This window comes from Miscanthus floridulus, chromosome 9, assembly GCF_019320115.1.
Source record: "Miscanthus floridulus cultivar M001 chromosome 9, ASM1932011v1, whole genome shotgun sequence".
NCBI classification, from domain to species: Eukaryota; Viridiplantae; Streptophyta; class Magnoliopsida; order Poales; family Poaceae; genus Miscanthus; species Miscanthus floridulus.
Window position 1 is genome coordinate 73,105,011 of NC_089588.1, and position 14,548 is coordinate 73,119,558.

The 14,548-nt window shown below is 49.3% G+C and overlaps 1 protein-coding gene across 1 annotated transcript; it reads right to left on the minus strand.

Moving 5' to 3' along the window:
* Positions 1-9,059: 9,059 nt before the first annotated feature.
* On the minus strand, positions 9,060-11,669 carry LOC136482140 (bidirectional sugar transporter SWEET14-like). Its single transcript, XM_066479381.1, has 6 exons — positions 11,438-11,669; positions 10,745-10,781; positions 10,409-10,619; positions 10,124-10,285; positions 9,857-9,976; positions 9,060-9,723 (listed from the first exon to the last, which is right to left on the minus strand). The coding sequence occupies exons 1-6, from the start codon at positions 11,487-11,489 to the stop codon at positions 9,406-9,408; spliced, it is 900 nt and encodes a 299-aa protein (XP_066335478.1). The 5' UTR covers positions 11,490-11,669; the 3' UTR covers positions 9,060-9,405.
* Between the last annotated feature and the right edge of the window lie 2,879 nt (positions 11,670-14,548).

Below are 14,548 nucleotides of genomic sequence, written 5' to 3' on the forward strand. Positions count from 1 at the left end.
GTTTAAATTGGTTACTGTCATAAGCTCTTTTATGCAACTGTATCAAGCTAGCCCACCTGAAAAGCCCTGCATGATCCTTGGTGTCTTTATTTCTGTTTTTGTCGGGTAAGTCTAGCTGAGTACCTTCTCGTACTCAGGGTTTATTTCCCACCTGTTGCAGATGACCAGTTCTACTTTGGTTGCTGCAAGTACTGCCTTCTCCCTGCTGGGGATGAAGACTAGACCGTTGGGCGCGGTTTCTACTAGTTCTCGTACCTGATAATGCTTTTGTGGGACATGACTCAAACTTGGCAATGTATTTGAAAACTATGGTGTTTTGTACCAAACTATGTTGCTTCCGCGCACTCAAACTTGGTTTGTAATATTTATTTGAACTCTGATGGATGTAATCCGAATGCTACTTGTGAAATGTTGTAACGGATGATGTGTTGTGTTGAATCATTACGATCTTGGTTTGTATGTCGAGAGTTGGTTGAAATCCTTCGTGATTTCCGGACTACCGGGATTATGGGAGCTTAAGTACAGGAATTTGATCGCTTCGGTGATTGTTTTTGTACTTACGTTCTTATGATTTGGTCAGTTCTGTTACAAGCGCTGCTACTCGCCTACCTCCTCGAGGAGGTTCTCCCGCCCGAAAGGACTAAAGCCTGATGGATCACTTGATGCGCCAAGACCTTCATCATGCTCGGTGATGAACTCTACAAATAGAGTCCTCATGAAGTGCATCCCCACCAACTAGGGGAAGCAGCTCCTCCTCGAGGTCCATGCCAGGATTTGCGGACATCACGCAGCCTCGAGGTCACTGGTCGGAAAATCCTTTTGCCAAGGTTTTTACTGGCCCACCGCACTATGAGATGCAGAGGAGGTCGTCCACAGGTGTGAGGGATGCCAATTCTTTGCTCGGCAAACTCATTTGCCGGCACAGGAGCTTCAAACCATCCCCATTACCTAGCCATTCGCGGTCTGGGGCCTCGACATGGTAGGACCCCTCAAAAAGGGCCTGAGCGGTTTCACTCACCTACTCATAGCAGTCGACAAGTTCGCCAAGTGGATAGAGGCCAAGCCCATCACCAACATCTACACAGAAGAGGCGATCAAATTCTTCCTCGACATCATCTATGGGTTCGGCGTTCCTAATTGCATCATCACTGACCATGGGACTAACTTCACCAGGAAGAAGTTCCTAGACTTTTAGTGATGGATACTGCATCAGGATCGATTGGGCCTCAGTTGGACACCCACGTACTACCGGTTAGGTCGAGCGTGCTAATGGCATGGTCCTCCAAGGACTTAAGCCACGCATCTTCGACTGACTCAACAAGTACGCCGAGTGATGGGTTATAGAGGTCCCAGCGATCCTCTGGAGCCTAAGAATGACCCTTAACCGATCCACAGGGTTCACACCCTTCTTCCTGGCCTACGGAGCTAATGCAGTGCTACCCTCCGACCTCGACCACAGCGCCCCAAGAGTGAAGGCTTCCGACCGCGACCGAGCCACAGAGGCTTAGCAAGACGCAGTCGACCTACTCGAGAAGGCCCATGAGATGACCATCATCCGCTCCGCTCGCTACCAGCAAACTCTCCGTAGGTACCAGGAAAGGAAGATCAGGGGGAGGATCCTATAAGTCGGTGATGTCGTGCTCCGGAGGACCCAATCAACGAAGGAAAACACAAACTCTCTCCACCATGGGAAGGACCCTATACGGTGACCAAAGTGATCCGACCAGGCGCCTACCGACTGAAGGACGACAATGGCAACGTTCTCACCAACACTTGGAACATTGAACAACTACGACGTTTTTCACCTAAATTCGGTCTTACCGCTTTTATTCAACACTTGCTCCTGTAAAGCACCCTAGCCTGAACACTTTTAGCCTAGGTTGCTCGGGGGCTCCATGAGGGTACAATACTAAATACCACCTCTCTTTTTTACTATCACATGGTAACAACTTTGTCCCCAAACGAAAGCGCATTCCATTCCTTTGATTACCCTACGTGACTTTGTTCTTACTCCCAACCGAACGCACCCTGCCACAACCTACGATTACAAGCAGCTGAGCCCCACGGGCCATGGCTAGGTTCTTAAAAGCTACAGCCTATGGAAGGAAAGGGCAGGTGCAAAAAAGAAAGGATAAAAACAAAGCTATGCTAGGATAAAAAACAAGAAACGGATAGTGATTCTATCACAAAAATAGAATAGATGTATTCATTGATACAAAAATTGTTCACACGGGGGCTCCCCCATGAACTTAATGATTACATTTGCTGATAACTTCTACTCCAAATACTACTGTGGCCGCTCGGCGGCATCAGCTGATGCCAAAGGAGAAGCCACGACACATGCCGCTGGACATAACCACCGCCACAGGGGCCCCACCCGGTTCCGCTCCCTTGACTTCAGCGAGCGCAACGGGTACCTTAAGGACCCCACCCGGTTCCACTCCCTTGACTTCAGCGAGCACAATGGGTACCTCAAGGACATCGCACCCATAGATGCTCAACAGAAGAGCATGGAGCTCTTGACCTTCTCATGCTGTCGAGGCAGCTCCTGGGTAGGGATGCTACCTGCCAAGGTATGGCCACCGTGGCTGGAAGATATCTCATCAAACTTTATGAACTGGCCAACCTGAGTAGCTACAAGGGCGAAACCTCCCACCAGTGTAGTCCTGAGTGTCTTCCTCTCTGACAAGGCTCACCTGGAGAAGACTCGTCGGAAGGAGTCCACATATGGCTCCATCTCAACGAGAGCCTCACAGACGGTGATGAAGCTGGCGACATACGACACCCTCCAGTGCACCACCTCCTTCGATGGAACCAGCCCCTTCTCAGCATAGGTGGCCAGCACCATCTCATCTACATTGGGGCACCTCCAACTCAACATCGTGCTCTAGAATCATGAATAGGTCTATGAGTTCTCTTTTCCTTCTCCCTTCCCCTATTTAAAGAAAAGACGAAGCAGTTGAGGAAAGATGAAAGGATTGGGGTGAGAAACCCTCTCCCTTCCCCCATTCAATGCGGATGGGAAACGACGGGATGCACCCTGACTGATGGGACGCACTCTGACCGATGGGATGCACCCTGCCCGATGGAATGATGCCTAGTCAGACGGGATGTGGCCTAGGTATGGCCCACCACTACTGCACAACCAGGCGCGAGAAACAAAGTGCCACCATGCGTAGGCGGCCCTCCGCCTTCCAGGCGGGACTTGGAAAGGCCTAACTATGGGATCTCCACTCAAGAGAGACCATCGGGCTTCCAAAGTCAATCGAATGGCTTAGGAAAACACTGAGAGACAGGTAAGGAGCAAAGGGACGCCCCATATGGGCCATGCCAACTCCATCACGAACGACAAGTATGGATCCCGGTCGGACATTTCCGATTGGAGCTCTTCAAACCCCGTCACTCGAGTCATCAAGGTAACATTACCAAACCCCCACTATTTCTTTATATAATTATTCATACATCCATACATGCATTCATTCCATGCACCCATGCCCCCGGACGATTCTACCTAAATTGCTCGGGAGCTCGGGGCCTAAGGCATCACATATGTGGATAAATGCATCACAACGCTCTATGTTGCGTCATGAAGCGGCAGTTGCCTCATTCAAACATGAGCAATGACCAACCGGGGTTCAAAGGCCAGCCCACAAAGGGTTCGAGGCCACCTCACGTCAAACAGAGCCAGGGGAGAAAACACAGATGAGCCTCGAGCAGCCCTCGCCTAGTCTGCCCCGAAGCGGATAGGGTCATCTCAACCTTCTTATTTGATCCTAAACCTCTGCCAAACCCACAGAATCTCCATCGATGGGAGGCCAGTGGGCCACCCAGGTCGGTCTCTGGAATGACCTAGGCATCTGCTGGGTTGTAGGTTAAGGAGCCATGGAATATCACAAGAGGGCTATGCCACCCCGTCATGAATGATGGACCCAGATTTCACTCAATCATACCCGTTAGTGAGCTCATCGAGAGCGTCACTCGAGCTCGAGTGATTGAGGCAAGCGACGTTAGCTCAGCCTCTCCGGTTGCAAGAAACCATGGATGGGGTAACACACAAAACTCAACCGACCCCTGCCAAAGGCCAATGGGGCTCAGGGGCTCAAGACACCAAAAAACACCTCGGCTGCACCTAGGTCCACGACTCTAACTCGCCCAAATTCCTTGGCATGCCCAACACCTGGATCCGAGAGTCCGTTTCGATCCCTCGGCTGCGCCCGATGCCAGGATCCGTGAGCTCTATCTCGCTTGCTCCTTAAAAACAACTACCTTGGCTACGCATGACACCGTGGTTGATGACTCTGCCTCAACTAAAATGCACGCACCCACGCCCGCTGACAAAAAACCCCCAAGTGATTTGGTCAAATCGCTTGGGGGCTTAGGGGCTACACCCGCGGGTGCGCTCGCGTGCACCCACCGTCAAGACAAATCCCCCAAACAATTCTACCCGAATCGCCCGGGGGCTCAGGGGCTCCTATTGGGTTCATAAACCAGGGGTCCCTCATTGATTGGCTTCCGAACAAAGGCTCGGCCCAGCAGACGATGTTGCAAATGATGCACAACTCATGGGCCGGCCCAAATACCTAAAAGACAAACCAGAAGGATGATCCAGGTCTCTGACCAGAAGGCCTAGCCGAGGAGGAACGGCGCCCGCTTCCGACTTTGGCCTGCCTCTCCGACCAGAAGGCCTCGATCCAACTCCAGCCCACCTCCGGATGTCCTCTCCGACCGGAAGGCCTGGCCAAACACCACTTCTGACTCCGACTCGAGTCTTCGACTGGGGATACGCCAAACCCCTGCTCACTGCTCTTCTCCAACTAGCGCAATCAGAGCTGACTGGGACCAACCGACTTGGGATGCCCGCTCGGTAAGGATCAGGAAACAGACAGAGAAAGTAAGACAGAACACTCAAGTCAACCGCAATGCCAAGGACCGTACCCTGTACACCTGCCAGACAGTACCCTGCGACCTTCCTAGCATGACAAAACCCAAGCAGTGTTGTAGGCACCGACATTTCTCCTACAATGTTGTGGGCGCCATCAACTCCCATACTAGACAAACACGGTAAGGCTCCCCCACGTGCGTCTGAGGGATCAACAGTGTTGTGGGTGCTGACATTTACCATACCAGGCGAACATGGTAAAACCCCTTGCATGCCTCTGGGTATCAATAGTGTGGCAGGCACCGACGTCTGCCATACCTGAAGAAGACGACGCAACCTCTCACATGCATCTGACATTAACATGTTATGGGCGCCTATAATCATCCTATACCCGATAGCGTGGGTAACAAGACTTAGCATGCGTACACTCTCTCCCTCTCATTTGTAAGGCTACCCCCTTCATCTATAAAAGGGATGCGCTCTCTCCCAAAACAAGAGGATCGATCAGTTCACTAGCACACAACAGAACCACTAGGTTCAAACCTCGAGCACACGCTCAAACACATAACGCATAGCGGAGCTCCCGTCGCTCTCGGCCCTTCAGACCGGAGTCGGACCGGACCTCTTGTACCCCCCATCTTTCTCCCTTCCGTTTGTAACCCCACAGCAAATTTCGAGCACCTGGGCTCAAGAATAAAGTCACCGATCGACTTAAACTGGACGTAAGGCACATTGCCTAAACTAGTGTAAACCCTGTGTCATTGAGTGCTAGGCCACCTCTGATCACAACGTGCAACAAAACTACAAATATTTATGTGTTGGTCAGTTTCTGCACCGACATTATGAATAATTTCACATTTTTTGAAAGGTCACCGGGGGGATGAACTATCCCCACCTGAATTTTCATTCCATAGATGCCGGACAAGCCAGAAGGTGGAAGGGTGTGTCACCAATCCATATACAATAAGTCCAGAGAAGTACAATGGGGGAGGGAGAGATTACAACAGCAACAACAACAGCATCAATAGCAACAATACTTAACAGAAACAACTAGAAGAACCAACACGAGGACTCAGGGATATGCCTAGACTCATGTCGAAGGACGCCAAGCGATCGTCGATTTGTGCGATTTGCGCCACCGCCGAACAACATACTCGCTAGTTACGTCATGACCATTGTGCCCTGCACCACTCCTCGTAGCTACATCGGTCTGCTGCTGCCCTCCATTTGAGGACCAGCAGTGGAATGGGGACTAAGAGTGGCGACGGGCACGCAAGCCCAAAATCACCGGACACGGCGACCTCCCTTGAAGCTGATGGTGACGCCTACAACACATTTGGGCCCATGTACCACCATTCAATGCTATCCATGGGGAGGAAACCATAGAGGGGAATGGCGACAGCGGTGGAAACACCACGGGACATTTGATTTACTAGCACCATCAAGAAAAGCACCAATGGAGCAGAGATGCCAGAGGAGGACACTCGTTGAAACATCGGCAATGACCAACGGCTAGGGCTAGTCTTACCCAAGAGGGGAACAAGGAGCTAGGAGAGATAGGTCTGAGCTAGCCCCTCCACGGTGGTGCCTCCAAGAAGGACGCGACATCGTTGACGGCACTGCCACCGGCTCTAGATAACTAGAGCTAGGTTTTCACAAGAATAGAGGGACAAAGCTACAACTATAGGGTGGGGAGGCTACATCAATGCCTCCAAGGAGGTAAGCGGTGCTCGAGGGCATTCCATCGACCGCACAACCAGGTCATGCATGACTTTTGCCTAAGCTCCTCAATCACGCGAATGAATTGTAGGCCGCCACCGCCATCTCAGAACCAATTTGGCGAGCACAAGCACGACGACACGCCCATAGGCCTTGGCCCTCGTGCGGTGCTTCGACTTACCCGATGAGGCAGATCAGGCCCCATCGATCAGAACCGGCTGAGAAGAGCGACACAGATGGGAAGCCAAAGAATGTTTGCACGCAGGTAGGACTTCACTGACGATGTCTTCAACAAGATAGGTGACGCAGGCTGCGCCACTGCCGTCGGCCCAGAGGAGCCGGGTAGGGATTTCTCGTCCACACCCCTTCCTCATCTCGGGCCATCTCCACAGCCCGGCACCAGCCTGGATCTAGCCATCCTGGTCATTGGCTGCCGCCGGCCATAGCCCTGGCCAGGGCTGCGCGCACCAGGTGCAGGCCAGGCTGTCCGACCGCCACCGTCGAGCACGAGCGCGTAGGCCGCCCACGCAACGGGCCCAGACCCGTGCCACGCCCGCCTCGTCATACCCGACTGCGTGCCAAAGCAGCCCACGACGACTAGTGATGATGCGCTCGTGGCCGCCGTACAACGGCGTGAAGTCGTCCACGACCTCGGTAACCGCCATGCACACGGCCCCATGGAGATGGTGTGGAACGCGATGTGTGTCATGCCGCTGCTGTCCTCCTCGAATGGGTCCAGCGAGGTGGTATCGCTGGCGTGGACAGCCGTGTCCGCCGGCTCGGAGGCGCCGGACTCGGGGTAGGGGCCGGGTCCGGACCCAGTGGACGTGGATCCGATGCGCCGTTGGCCATCTTGCTCACCGCCGGCCTCCTCGAAGAGGAGCAGCATGACGGGCTCGTAGGCACGGGCGACCACGTCCAACGGCCCAGAGGCGCCGGATCTAGGGCAAGTGTCGTTGGATCTAGACCCAGAGGATACAGATCCAGTGCTTGTTGGTCCCTTCTTGCTCTCGTCGCCGGTCATCTCGGCTGGCATGGAAGTAGAGAAAAGCTTGGGGAAGATGGGAGAGGGTGGGTAAGGGAGACGGTGCGGCGGCCGCCTTAGCTTGTTGAGCAGCACTGCAGGCTGCCGCCACCACTCGTTGGCGAGCAGCAGCGGCGGCCGAGGTAACTGATTGGGGGGGGGGGGGGGGCGAGTGCGGCGGCGTTGCGAGTCGCCCCCGATGCTGGATTGTGTATGTATTTGTATCTAGGAGAGGCATAATTGGTATAAATCCACTACAGAGTTAGCCAAGGTATGAATTCTTTATGAATTATGAGGACTCTAAATGTAAATATCCAGGAAGTAAAATACATTGTCAATCTTCGCATTTGGCTTGATGTACCACCTAATAAACTTCCAAAATACACATTCAAATGAGATCCTAATCTCGGTAACTATGTTAATATGTACCTGCTGAAAATGGAGCCTACATGCTGGCCCCTTCCTCTTCTCGATGAGCTGCTGATCCATCTTGACCTGTACGAGGGCCGGAGCCCAGCCCGCAACCGTCTCATGCCAAGTTCGCACTAGAGTGGGCTGCCTTCCCGAAGCTCCTTGCACATCGTCGAGTGCTCTGACCTTTGAGTCCCCCTCTCCCCACTTCCAATTTGACGACCATGTCCTTGGTAGTTTTGACAGCCGCCCACTGAAATGGGCAGTTGTTTATCGTCATGCTCCACCTTATGATGATCCTCATTGCCACCACTGATGGTGTAGAAGACCATGGGTCGCACTGAGTGCTTAGGACGACGACTATCTAGATGAGGATATTTTGAGTCTTTTCTCAATCCATTAGCCCATCTCTACCATTGTTACGACAACTAGCCAGGTGATTGGCTAACAATTGGGATCATGTGGGACTAAATTATTTAGCAGCTAAACTTTAGTCCTGTGTGTTGTATGTGCCCTAGATATAACTCTGTATATGCGTGGATTTTCTAACTTGGTGAGTTCCATGCCCACCTTTGGGCTCAGTGCCTGCAGCCAGGAGCGACTAGCTAGGTAGTATAGAAGCGCCTGCATGTATATTGATTTGCGTGGCAACAAAAGATGTCTTGTAAACTCATGCCACGATGCTATGTGAAATGAAATTAAAGGCGTGTTCCGTTGAAAAGGGGCCCAACTTGTGAAGGGTTGTAGTAGTACTACTAGTAGACAAGGAAACCTGCCAAATTAAAAGCCCAGTCTAGTTTGGAGTTTTGGTCCGGAAGAAATGCACAAAAGGCGGAAGACGACGGACGCTGCTCCTAATAATTGTCCCTCATTGCCGAAGTGGAGGTACTACAAAACTAAAACATACACGTGCGAAACATATGCAACATAATTAATGAAGCTCCAAATAACGTACAGACAAAGCACCTTAATACATATAAGTATGATAATATAAAAGGAATCTAAGCTTTTGTAATTGGACCATTTATATATATTGTTGTTATTACATAGAAGGTGACGGACACACTAATAGCCAACAATTACAATAATAACAAGCTAAAATTAATACAAGCAATGGGCGAGAACGAAATGAAACAGCAACAGCAGCAGCAGCAGACGCAAACTACGCGACCCGGGGCGAGACCTAGCCCCCTTTCTGGTTCTCTCAGTCTCGTCTTCATCCGGCTCTTTTCACAGCAGCTCGATCATGAGTGCGCTCGTGCGTGTGCCAGTACTGCGCAGGCACGCACACGGCTTGCCCACTTGACGTGCGGCCTTAATTTATGACCTACCCGGATACACATCATACGCATATTCTGAGCCAGGAATCTAGCTAGACTTGGTCGGCGTTGCGTTGGATGTTTGCCGGTGCCGCTGCCGTGCCGTTCTCGGCCGGCTTGGCCACCTTGGCCTCCTCCGGGGGTTGCTGGGCCTTGATAAGCTCCACCACGGCAGGTGGTGCGGCGGACAGCTTGGCAATGGTCACCACATGCTCGCCGGGCACCTTGAAGGTGCTGTCGTCGACCGAAATCGCCGCCTCCTTGGCGTCGTCGGCCACCTCCTTGGCGGGCACCCTGGGCGTCGCGTTGCGGTAGAGCGCGTACAGGCCCATCTGGACGACACCGAAGCTGAAGCCAAGCACGTTTGGCAGCTGATACATGCAACAAACAAAACAAAAGCCGCACAAGTTGTTAGTAGCTGTTTCCTTGGAAAAGAAGGACAACGGTTTACTTATCCAGCGGCCGGTTTGCTTGCTGAAAGCTAGCTTTAGTACGTTTACTTACGGCGACGTATTTGTCCTTGATGAGCAGGCCGTAGAGGAACCAGACGACGGCGCTGACGGTGAGGGAGAGGGAGAGCGAGAAGGGCATGAACTCCACGCTCCTTGTGCGCACCACCTGACGCTGCAGAAGCCAAGCGACCAAACAACAGACGAGTTGTACGTAAGTGGACTGATGACCAGATGCACACGTACAATCGATCGTATAGCACACACGATAGCTAGCTATAGAGGTACTCCTATATATGATGGTTAGTTGTAGGGTACGCACGATGATGCTGAGTGGCGCGACGAAGACGCTGACGGAGAAGGCGACGCAGACCCAGCCGAGGACGACGACGCGGTGCTGTCCGGCGGAGAGGAGCAACGTGAGGAGGAGGATGAGCCCGAACACGCCCACGTTCAGGAGGAGCAGGATCTTGGCCGTGAACAGCTGCGCACGTACGTAAAGCATGCATGCATGGGTCAGTGGTGAGGATGATCGTGCTAGCCGGCGGCCGGAACATCACCATCAACACCAAAGGAGCAAACGACGACGACGACGACGACGACGGACCTTTGCCTTCTTGGGCGCGTAGAGGAGGTACATGACGATGTAGAGGGTCTCGATGACGCAGCCGGCGGAGTTGATGGTGATGAGCAGGAACTCGTTGGACTTGAGCATCGCGTAGTAGATCCACAGCATGGCGCTGAAGAGGGCCACCACGTACGGCACCGACTGGAACCCCTGCGTCGACTTGCTCTTGTAGATCCGGTAGAACGTCGGCCTGTGTCGTCGTCGTCGTCGTCCGATGCATGACATGCCAAACCACACGGTCAGATCAGCTCCTCGCGCACGCAGCTGAGTGAGCTAGAGAGAGACACACAGAGAGATAGGGAGGAGGGGGCTTACAGTGGTGCCAGGTAGGTCATGAAGGAGATGATGTTGCCTGCAAACACAAACAGCACCGGCAAACAAAACAAAATTAACAAAAGGAGCGAGCGAGGCATCAGAAAGAATTCTGCTGGGGATGGAGCTTGATCGAGCGCTTTGCATGATATAGCATGACACATGCAAGTACGTACGTTGCAACAATCCTTTAATTAAGTTCGATAACCATCGATTGGGCCCTTTAATGTGCGCGCTTTGTGATGTCACGCACACCAGAGGGAGAGGCGAGGCAGGCAACAAAGATACTAGATTGGAGCCCCCGCTCTTTCTCTTTTTCTCTTTTCTGCCCTAAATGGACAGGCACCATAGCATGCATATAGATTATATGTCTATATCTCCTTCCCTTTCTCTAAAAATACCTATATCTCCTTCCAACCCAATGACGAGTTTAATGAAATTCTTGTTTATGGTACGACAAGCAAAGGGAACAGCTTGTGCCTCTATATGCGTGGGTGGGGTGGGGGTGGGGATTAAATGGGAAGGATTAGGATGCTGTAACAAGAGTAACCATGCATGTTTTGGCACACACATGTTCCTAGCTATCTAGTAGGAGGGGTCATTTTGCTGAGAAGCACACTTACAATGAAAGAAAAAAAGAAGAATAACAGGAAAATGAATTAACAAAATCGAATCGGGTCTACTGAGACGATATACCGAGGAGGCCGAAGGTGAAGGCCATGGGATGCTGTAGAGACAGGCCAGCCATTTGGAGACCTTTGCTTTGGTATGAGCGTTTATGAGGAGGAGGATCGAGGAGTTTGTATAGATAAGTAGGCTAGCTTGGCCAAGGATTTCTATGCCAAGCTGGTAGAGCTTGCTTATGAGCACTTTATCCTTCTTCTCAATGAGAACCAAGAGAGGAGCTAGGTGACAACTACTACTCGAGTTGCTTGCTTGCCTGAAAGCTTGATGGTAGCAGAGACCTTGGACGCGGTTTATATAGTGGTAGCAGGCAGGAAGGAACCTCGCTCCAGCCGAAAAGGCACACATGCAGTGTGGTGTGTGACCCCTGGACGACACCAATAGCACACTCAACCGTATTGGTCCTAATCAAAAACAGCCAGGAGATTGAATAAGCCAGCCAGGAAACAAGATAACCATCAGCATGACATAAAGGTGGCATTCCACATCCACTTCCTTTTGTTGTCACAATTCTTTCCTAGCTCATTGCACTGTTTTATTTATGAAAAATTGTTGTGCACTGCACAGCACGGGAAGTTGTTGTCCTAGCTAGGTACTTAGGTAGGATCTAGCAGACATCATGTAAGATAGTAGGAGGCTTAGTTCTACAGTGAATGAAAGGTCATGTGCTAAGGGCACTAATCTTTTCTCTATATATGGACGATCTGTGACCAGTCCTTAACTTACAATTTACATGTGGCAATTTTATCTCTCTCTCTCTCTCTCTCTCTCTCTCTATATATATATATATATATATATATATATATATATATATATATATATATATATATATATATATATATATATATATATATATATATATATATATATATATGGAGAGTATATTCAGTAGCCAGCTACAAAAATAAGTTATTCTGTAGCCACCTCCATTTACGATAATTTTATATACTAATTTACGATAATGTCAATACATATTTACGATAGTTGGGTTACTATAACACATGGGATATTTACCATAACGTTATAGTAAACCACTTAGCAAGGGGTTACTATAATCTCGTAAATTAACATAGTAATTATCGTAACTCAAAGTGACTACAGAATAAGTTATTTTGTAGCCAGCTACGGAGTAGTAGTTCTATATATATCTATATATATCGTGGGTTTTCATCAGTTTCTTGTTTTTTTCCACATTTTGTATGCGTCACGACAGGTAGACCAGATGACACCGCAGCTTGTTATAACTGCTTGTTGGCTTCTAACACGGCATATGAGAGAAGTTCATCCGAGGTTATTGTAAATTACATGTAAAATATGTCTATAAACACGTAATAAGATGTCGAAACAGTTATCAATAAGGTACAGGAATCAGCAGGGACGCGGTTACTTGCATGGCCTGACGAAGAAGTGTGCCAGGCACGTGCTACAAGTAGTAGCACCACCGGCTGTATGTGCGGATCCGTTACTGGCCGGCACACGTCATTGGCCTTGCTTGCTTCCATAATTTTCAGTGTCTTCAAGAACACATAAAACTCAAGATATTTCTTCATGATCCCCTCCAGCATTCAGGGATGAAGCTAAGGAGAAAATGTCATGCACTTCTTCCGGGTTTACATACTATGCTCCAACAAAAACAATCGGTTTTATATATGTATATATCATCAAGCAATAAAGTGTAACAAAAGGAGACGCAGTATGAGGCTGCTTATTGCGTGAGGCCAGCTAGCTAGCAGATTGTTTTAGACTTTGTTTTGACCGTGGTTCTGGACGTTGCGTTTTAAAAAAGAGGGACATGTTTGGTGGTGGCCTGATTAGAATTTGCTAGTGCAAACGCGCATTAGGAGGGCCGCCAAAGAACGGCTGGAGTTGCCTAGCTAGCTCGGCCACGGCCTTGCTTTGCTTTTTGGAAAGCGCGCGAGCTCTCTGTTGTATTTGCACCTGCTGTACTCCACGCCGACTTGACCTCTCTTTTGTAGCGTAGGGGGTGCTCCGATCCTCAGAGCACCTGAATGGGCGTCGTACACGGGGAAAATACACATGTATTAGGCAAGAGACAAGGCCCCACGAATTCGGACAGCAGTTAGGACCAGTTTTGAAAGTTTGGTATATCAAAGCATCTCAAGAGACTTTTTATAATATCGTCCAGGAATAGAGATTTTGATAAAAAAAATCATTTTCAATTGGATGTCCAAATATTTATATCTATATCTATACCTAATAATAAAGAGGTAAAATTTCTCTCTACCTATTTTTTTGGTCCTTCCATTTTTTTTGTCCATCTCCTTCTAACTATTGGACAATGAGAAGTTTTTTCGTCCGAACTTATATATATAACCCTTTTGTCAAGCATGATACGGAGTCCGATTCCAAAAACATATTGGGTCATGTATGTGACCCGGACTCATATATCGTTCAGGAGTAGAGATTTTGGTAAAAAAAAAACACCTTTCAACAACATTTTCAATTGGATATCCGAATATAGATACCTTATATTTCAGATTTCTCGCTCTCCAAAGATGAATAGTGAGGATGACTCTCTGACTGCGCATAAGATATAGAAAAACTGTTGGAGAGTACAAAGATATAGAAATCAATTTTTACTCAAATGACTCTCCAAATGATGATTTAGATTATAGAAAAACTCTTAGAGATGCTCTTATACATCTAACACTACCGGAGACCGGCTCTTTGCCGAGTGCCAGGTGGTTTGCCGAGTGTTGTTTTTCGGGCACTCGGCAAAGACGCCTTTGCCGAGTGTTTTTTTTAACACTCGGCAAAGAGGCTCTTTGCCGAGTGTTTTTTTAACACTCGGCAAAGATTCTCTTTGCCGAGTGTTTTTTTTACACTCGGCAAAGAGCTTCTTTGCCGAGTGTTATTTTTTTGACACTCGGCAAAGAAAATTTCAAAGCACATTTTGAAGCAGTAAATTAATTCAAATGAAAAAGTTCTCAACTACAAAGTTGTATAACTCATCAAGATGTACAATGTTTATTTTGGTCTTTTCTTCATACGACAAAGTGAAAATAAATTTGTTCACAAATCTAACATATCTCTCTTGTAGTTTATGAAACTACAAGAGAGATATATAAGATTTGTGAACAATGTTAGAACGACCATGTCGAA

What these genes read in the sequence shown, in the direction of transcription:
- LOC136482140 (XM_066479381.1), bottom strand. Translation starts at nt 11,489, where the DNA reads ATGGCTGGCCTGTCTCTACAGCATCCCATGGCCTTCACCTTCGGCCTC. An exon ending in CTTCACCTTCGGCCTCCTCG is followed by an intron (nt 10,782 to 11,437) that starts GTATATCGTCTC and finishes TTGTGTTTGCAG; the next exon opens with GCAACATCATCTCCTTCATG. An exon ending in ATGACCTACCTGGCACCACT is followed by an intron (nt 10,620 to 10,744) that starts GTAAGCCCCCTC and finishes ACGACGACACAG; the next exon opens with GCCGACGTTCTACCGGATCT.